The 7,967-nt window shown below is 31.4% G+C and overlaps 1 protein-coding gene across 1 annotated transcript in view; it reads right to left on the bottom strand.

Moving 5' to 3' along the window:
* Positions 1–2,088: 2,088 nt before the first annotated feature.
* The window catches only part of LOC143920364 (uncharacterized), a 144,678-nt gene continuing 138,799 nt past the window's right edge, over positions 2,089–7,967 (bottom strand). Inside the window, exon 3 of the mRNA XM_077443236.1 lies at positions 2,089–2,729. Coding sequence (XP_077299362.1) covers positions 2,726–2,729 — 4 coding nt within the window. The 3' untranslated portion in view covers positions 2,089–2,725. The remainder of the gene's footprint in view (positions 2,730–7,967) is intronic.

Raw genomic sequence — 7,967 nt, 5'->3', positions numbered from 1 at the left:
GAGGACGACAATCCCGTCGAAAGGCAACATCATTACACGAGTACCCACCACACTATAACATTTTAGGTATACATTTGCGATGGGAACGTAACAAGCGTTTCGGGCATCATTAATCATGGCGGCGCGAGGTGATTAGGCGCGCGTTTCCCGACGCGCCAGGCGCCTTTTATTTTATGTTTTTTTCTTTTTTTCCCGACAAAAATCCCGTCAAATTGAACGGGCGGGTCTTACCCGTCGTCCGGGACAATGGCCGACGGCAAAATGGGATATTAACTGATAAGACGCGAGCTTGCAAAAAAGGATAGTCGTCTGTGCCTACTACGGATTGAGCACCGCAAAGTATCGGCTGACGAATGAAGGAAGCCCTTCATTTTTAAGGACGTTGTCGAGGTTGTATGCTTCCTTATATACATATAAATTTTAACGTAGATCTACGTATTTGTGATGGTGCGTAATAGTAGTAGACGTGCAATACACTTCCAAAATCGGTATACGTACATACATATGTATGTGTGTTTGTCCGAGATTATCATTATCTTTTTAGCACACTCGTCGCTTTGGAGCAATCTGTTAAACGAGTGTGCTTGATTAATTGATTTTGTATAATAAAATAAAAATAAAATAAAATCATACGATACTTGTGTTGTTGAAAAAAGCAATAACGATGCTCTGTAATACTATAATTTATTAGACTGGTGATTTCTGTTATTCTGGTGAGTTCTGCTAATGAAATTAAATTGTTTAAATGTAAAACAAGTAACTGATTTTTGATTTTTAAATGCAAAAAAGCTCAAAAACCTATTTAAAATTCTTATAAATGCTCATAATAAATCTAATATATAATATTAATTAGAGACTCTCTAAAGTCGATGACGTAAAGCAGATTGTATTTAGGTAATCTAAAATAAGTAACTGAAACTCTGATGTTACGCTTTAAAATCTATTGGAAATTTTCAATAGTTTTATAAAGCTTACGAATGCGAAGATATATTATGAAAATTGATAAATTTTATTTTAAATATTATGTATCCTTAATGTATATGCTTCCGAAAAGCTTTTAATATAGCTTTAGATATATAATAATATTATTAAATTTCGCGTAATTTTCTATAGCTGCTGACGTAATCTGGGATGCTATTACAATCTAGATAATTTATCTCCTGTCAAAATTTGACGATTTTATGTAATGCTTCTTTAAAATATTGACATGATATATTACTACATTTTGGCCTCGCAGGGATGGTTTGTATTTGCAGCTGGTTCTTATTTATTGGTACTGGCTGTAAGTGCAAGACACTCCTTACTTAGTATTTTATTACTTGAAATTTTTATTTTATATGCTTCTATTATAATGCTTCAGTTTTTTTATGATTGTGTATAAATGTTTTTTTTTTGTGTATATGTACACATGTATATATATATATTTATTTTTAACTCTCTGTATTTTGTTTTCGACCATTGTCCAAACTTTAATAAATAAATGTATGTAAATATAAACACCAAAAGAAAATTGTTATTTTTGTTTTGATTTAAAAAAAAATTCAAAAAACCTTTAAATATATCATACATATACACTACACTTCCTCAAACTGGTAGTTGATCTATTTAAATATGGAATCCGAATTGCCAAAGGTTTATTCTTTTGATACTATTTTCAATATACATATGTACATATAATGAAGAGTTGGTTTAATTGGAAAAGTTGAGAGAAATGTGCGACGACAATCTGACATTGAATCGGATAAGAATTTTTGCGGCGGAAAAGCTTTTCAGAGTCGATTTTTCCCGTGTTGAAATTCCGAACGGAAATTACATAAGATAATCTTTTTTCCATCAATATGGAAGAATCAAACGCTTAAATCCAATATATTATCATAGTCTATTTGAAAAACTTTTCTGGTGTAACTTTATTATACTTTCAAAACATTGAAGCGTTTTTTTATTCTAAAATTAATCAACGAATGCGGCTGGTGCTGATTATAGGTGCAAAACATCCCCTAGTTTATATTTTATTATTTGATATTATTACTTTATCTTCTATTATTATAATTCTATTGTTTTTTATGATTATGTATAAATGTTTTTTTTGTCGGTGTATACATATGTACATATATGTATGTACATATGTATGTTATATTTTTATTTTTATCATCCATTGTGAAGCATTAGGGACTCCTATATTGCCACAATGTTCCAAACTTAAACTTAAATAACTACATCAGTGTACAAAAAATTTTATAAAATATTTTGCATGTAAGTTTTATCTACATAAATACATGAATGCAGTCTTTCATATTTTTTTAATACTCTGAAAGGTATTAAAAATATGTAAAATTTTTAATATTCTCCAGTAAGTAATTAAAAGTCAGCTTAATTGCACTTATTTTAAATGGAACTGTAGCTACTTACATACATACATTGTTTTCGTTTATTTATTCGACGGAAAACACTGAGCGTATAATTTAATACGAATTCTAAACAACGGAAAGTTATTTGTGGAAAACGTAATTTTAACGGATTTTCTTACCAAAAAGACGCTTTTTAAACCAACACAGTGTACTCAAATATATGTATATATACACAGGGAAGATAACAAAGATCCACTTTGTCTTATAAATCTACTGCCTACATAAAATGTACAAACTTACCATTGAAAAGCTCGCGCGATGTACGATACAGTGTTCCGTGGAAATTTTATCGCATTTGCAGTTATGAAAAGTAGAACTTACCTAAAACAAAAAGAAAAACATATAAAGATCATCGTAAAATATTATAATACCTATGAGATAAGAATATTAAAAAATAGAGTGTAAAAAGTACATGAAATGTAACGATTATGACCCAATCCTAAGGAGTATTTTCACTTAAATGTAAATAAATGTTTTTATTTTCAACTTTAGGTTAGAAATTATATTAAAAACTAAAGCTTTAACTTTCAATGTTTAATTATAAGCAAATCAAATCAAAATAAGTGGTAAGTAATTGAAATAATCGGCATTTGAAGTTGCAAAATTATAGTTCTGTCAAAACTGATTATCGTAGCTTTAAATGCTGATTAATTCCACAATTTGTTATTTTTTTCATTATCGCTAATTTGGAAATGGAATCAAAGAGCTGGAACTTTGATATTCTATATAAAAATTGAAACATTTTAATGAAAACAATACAAAATATTGGATCATAACGCTGAATGGCACCGTTTCCTTATATAACTAATCAAAAGCCGTACTGAGAAGACGCAAGACTAAAGTTCAAAGTTTTCCATACATTTTCCTGGTTTTTTTTTAAGGTTAACCCTTTTTTGAAGGCCACATTTTTCATTTATAATAGGGAACAATTCCACGCTCGCACGATCGCCACTATATATTATCTACATTAATACGTCACGACGTACGCACTCGCACATAAATCAAAATAAATTCCCCGTGTGCTATTTCATTATTTATTATTACTATTATATACACATTTCGAATTTCGAAACTGTGCGCGCGTGTCTCTTGTCTCGTATGACATTTAAAAAAATGTCTATATGAATGTATGTATATAAAAAAAATTGTCTCGTTTCCGTGCGCGGTGAAAAATTACCACCGATTCCCCTGTGTTCGCGCGAGATACATTGTAACTTACGATCGCTTCATTTTTATTATTTCTTTTATATTCTTTTGCACACACAAAAGAAAAAAAAGTGTGTACACAACAGGAAGAGCAAGAGGCGTCAGAATCGATGCAGAAAGTAGGCCTCGGCAATGCTAAAATACGTGGAAGACGTCCAAGCAAAAGCGACAAAGTCCCGGAAAGAGGAGGAGTCGAAAGCAAACAGAGAAAAGACAAAGAAAAGAACGAGTTATTTTTATGGAAATCAAAATATCTTGAAAACAACTCTATTTACCAGTGTATCCGAAAGCGTTCCTGCAAAGTAATATTGAAATAATCCATTCAAATATTGTTTATACATAGATAAATGTGTCAACGTTCACAGTGAGCGGTAAACCGCTTACTGTTGTGTAAACGCTTTCGTAAATGTCGTAAATTTTAATACAAATGTAATAAAATTCGATTTTATATTATTGTGTAACATTATTCACCGTTTAGTCTATAATTTAATTACAATAATATATTATAAACAATTTCGATTATAATAAATATCAAATATCAAAATTGCCTGTCAAATAAACAACACTATTAAGACTTAACATGTATTTAATGTATAATATATTGCACGCCATAAAAACATTTTACGATAAGATTAGCAACACATCTTAGCATATTCTCAGTAAAAAAATAATTAATTTATGGAAAATATTGATTTATTTATTATTGAATACTTTCCACTGAAAACTAATTCTTAATGTGTGCCACGATTACTAATATATCATCTTTTATTCCTGACGATATGGAGAATAGTGCTATCCCTATCTTCTTTATAAACAGTATATATTATTAGATAATACAAATGATAAAATACATATAATAATAATATAATATACATATAAATAATTTAAATAATCAATTAGCAAATTAAAAATAATTTATGCTGGTCAATTTATCAATTCCATTCACCGAATATACAGTGACGAACGTAAATGAGTAGTTGCAGCAACAAGAATATAATTTAACGATACAAAGACACGATAACGTAAAGAGGCCGCTCTCATCCTGAGAATGGCTTCAAAGTAGGGTAGGAGCCTTTATATATAAAATTTATGATATAAAACGTAACGATTGTTGCAAATATAGTACTTTTGAATAATATTTCTGATTTACGTATATATATTACTTTTTGACATAATGTATCTACATATGTAAGCTAGACGGAAAATCGTAAAGCAAGAATGATGCTTATCTTCTACTAGTGGTTAGAATATTATACTTTCGAACAGGGTGATCACGGTTTGATTCTCACTAGTAGCTGCTGGCCAGACATTGGTTTGTGACTCCAGGTTGACTGCTTCCTATCAGAATTGGCGTCTTGAAGTTAGCCGATTTGTATAATAAAAAGCTGCAAAAATTTCTCCATATGGATGACGAATTCGCATTGTATAAAATTTATACTAAATACTATAAATGCTTGAATTGTGTCTGTATGTATTGTATGTATTGTACACTCGATGCTTGGTAGCGATCTGTAGAGGCAGTGTACATGTTTGATTGACATAAAAATAAAATTTCCGCGAGAAATACTAAGTGATAGAATACGTAGTTCTACGTTTAAATATATATAACACGGTAGAATTTATTTCGCCCTCAGTAATATTTATGTATGTACATATGTATGTAAATAATAAATGTGCATACGAAATTCGATTTAATCTTGGCAATGACTTGATTTCATATAAATTTGGATTACATAAGCGTATACATGCACATATAAAAGGCTGTCTAATAAAAATGCAAAGTTATACAAGATTTCCTACAGAATGTGACACATAATTGAATTAAATCTATATTTAGTATGACCTCAGTGAAAAAAGAACTCCTTACACATTCAGGGCGAAACGCCGAGAATTACAAAAATAGAAAACTGCACAGTTGCACGCGAAAGTAATAGTGGATATTCACGGAGAAAGATTTATCGGCGAAAATATCGCTCGTAAGGTCTCTGATTACGACACTTGTCGTGATTATAAAAATTACGACATCCCTTTTCATATCTTTCTCAAGTATATTTTGTCAAATTCAACACTGTTATAATCAATTCTGCGATTATATAAACCAGCAGAATAGACTAGTGGTTACCATATAATGCTTTGCACAAGTGGTCATGGTTTCAAATCCCACTGGTTTCTGCTGGCCAGACTTTAGATTTGTGACTCCAGGTCAATCGTTTCCTATCAGAGTTTGCCAATTTATCTGATTTTCATTGCAACGGTTCTAAAAAATTGGCAACCTTACAATTTTTCTCGCAAATCTCGGGTTTTCAGCAATGTCGAATTTCGCTGAATTGTTTAATTGTTTAAATTTACAAATACGACCATAGATGTCTCTGTGGATGTTAATTGATATGTACTTACTGAATTTTGCTGAATTGTTTAAAAATGCTGCAAAGTGATCACAGACGCCTTTGTGATTGTTAATTGATATTTATTTTTATTTTTACACAGATATATACCAGGAAGGCTTGACAGAAAGACCCCATTGCGCCTTCCTGGACAATTTATTACAAACAATGCAGTATTTTATTATTACATAAATCAATTTCCAGAAGCTTAAGAACACGAAATAACAACTAATTACAGAATTAATTCATTGAGAAATCTATGGAATTAGATTTTGTACATAATTTTTACAAATTATACACACAATAAATACAGAAGATTTGTGACAACAGGAAAGATGATTTTTTTCCAATTTTGAGGAACCGTTTCAGCAATGATCAGATAAAATTGGCAAACTCTGATAAGAAACGATTGATTTGGGGTCACAAATACCCCCAATCTAACCAGCAGCATGGCGGATCGAACCCACTGATCACTTGGTGCTAAACATACACGCTACCATTAACCCATACTGCTGGCTAATTATTAATTTTGTATAATACTAATAATACTTGTACCAAATGTACAATGTTTCTGCCCGGGATGGCGCATTGGAGTTACATGTTAGGCCTACCTGTTGTAAATTAAAAATTAAATAAAATAAAATAAACTTAATTCGGCGGATTTTATTGCGATGTGAGGTTAAGTTGTATGTGTTAGTCTTTGGAAACTGCTATGAAGGAGAAATCGTTCGCAAATTGTCTGCCAATTTGTCTGCAGACATGTGAATGACCACCTTAAAGACGATGCATTTAAATGCACTCGCCAAATGTCACGATGTGGCCTACGACAAAAGGTTAACCAATCGAATCCGGGTCAAACGAGTTATACCGCACTTAACCAGACACAAGGCGACCGATAGTTTTATCGGAACAATTATCGCGGACCCGCCCCAATACAGAGGGGTCGCAAATGGCCGGATGAAATATTTACGATATGAAAGCGTTAACCCTTGGGTTTATTTTCGCCGCGACTCGGCTATTTATGTACGGTCATAAATCTAACGGTGATAGCGGAAAGTTGCAGGCGGGAAAAAGCTGCACCGGGAAGGGAAAATTCAGTCGAACAAGGGAAAGCTTTCGAGGGTGAAAACATGGTGGAATTTCGCGCCGAAGTTTATTTTCGGAAAATTTTCCTCGGATTCTTATTATTTTTGGGCAAATTCCAAAATAGGCACGTGAGGGTTTAGAACGAACGGGTCGTGACCATTCGATGCAGACGTGGTAAACCGTGGTACGCGATCTCCATTATGTACGTCCTGTCGTGTTATCCCAGTTTTTACTCGTTATACAATAAAAGGACCTCTACAGGATAAGGGCGTGACTTGTTCAGGATGAGATGAACTGTTGGAGGTTTATCGTGTATCTATCAAATGCTACGATGCCTCACACATTTCGATAGAAAGTTTCAAAGGCTTATCATAATATGAGATTTTGATAAGTTGCAACACATTAAATGATCGTTTTGTTTATTTTACCTTTGTTTGGAGATAAGAAGAATGAGAGGTAATCTAATTTAATTCTATAAAATTGTAAATTAAAATTAAAATTGTCCTATGATAAATCCCTTACGTTTAACATTATCAATCATCTGAGACTCCGAAAATATATTTACTTCAAAATAATTCTTCTTTTAAATTAAAGTGGCTAAATTTTGAATAGTCTATCAAATCAATTATCAAATCAAGTTACTTAAACCACTTTAAAAATAAATTTGAAGATTTACTAAAAATAAATAGGTTTTTGTAGTTCTTCAATTTTTTTTCAATTTATCAATCTTCTTTTTTTTTCAGTTGTATTATTTTATTTTCTTCTATTTTGAGTTGTTTATAATTCTTTTCGGTTTCCTTTGCTTGTGATTTTTTTTTGTAGAAACAAAAAAATCACAATATAAGAATATCTTATATAATATTTGTATTTTCGTATAACTTTA

This window comes from Arctopsyche grandis, chromosome 12 (genome assembly GCF_051622035.1).
Source record: "Arctopsyche grandis isolate Sample6627 chromosome 12, ASM5162203v2, whole genome shotgun sequence".
Lineage (NCBI taxonomy): Eukaryota > Metazoa > Arthropoda > Insecta > Trichoptera > Hydropsychidae > Arctopsyche > Arctopsyche grandis.
This window is presented reverse-complemented; position numbering and strand designations above follow the sequence as displayed.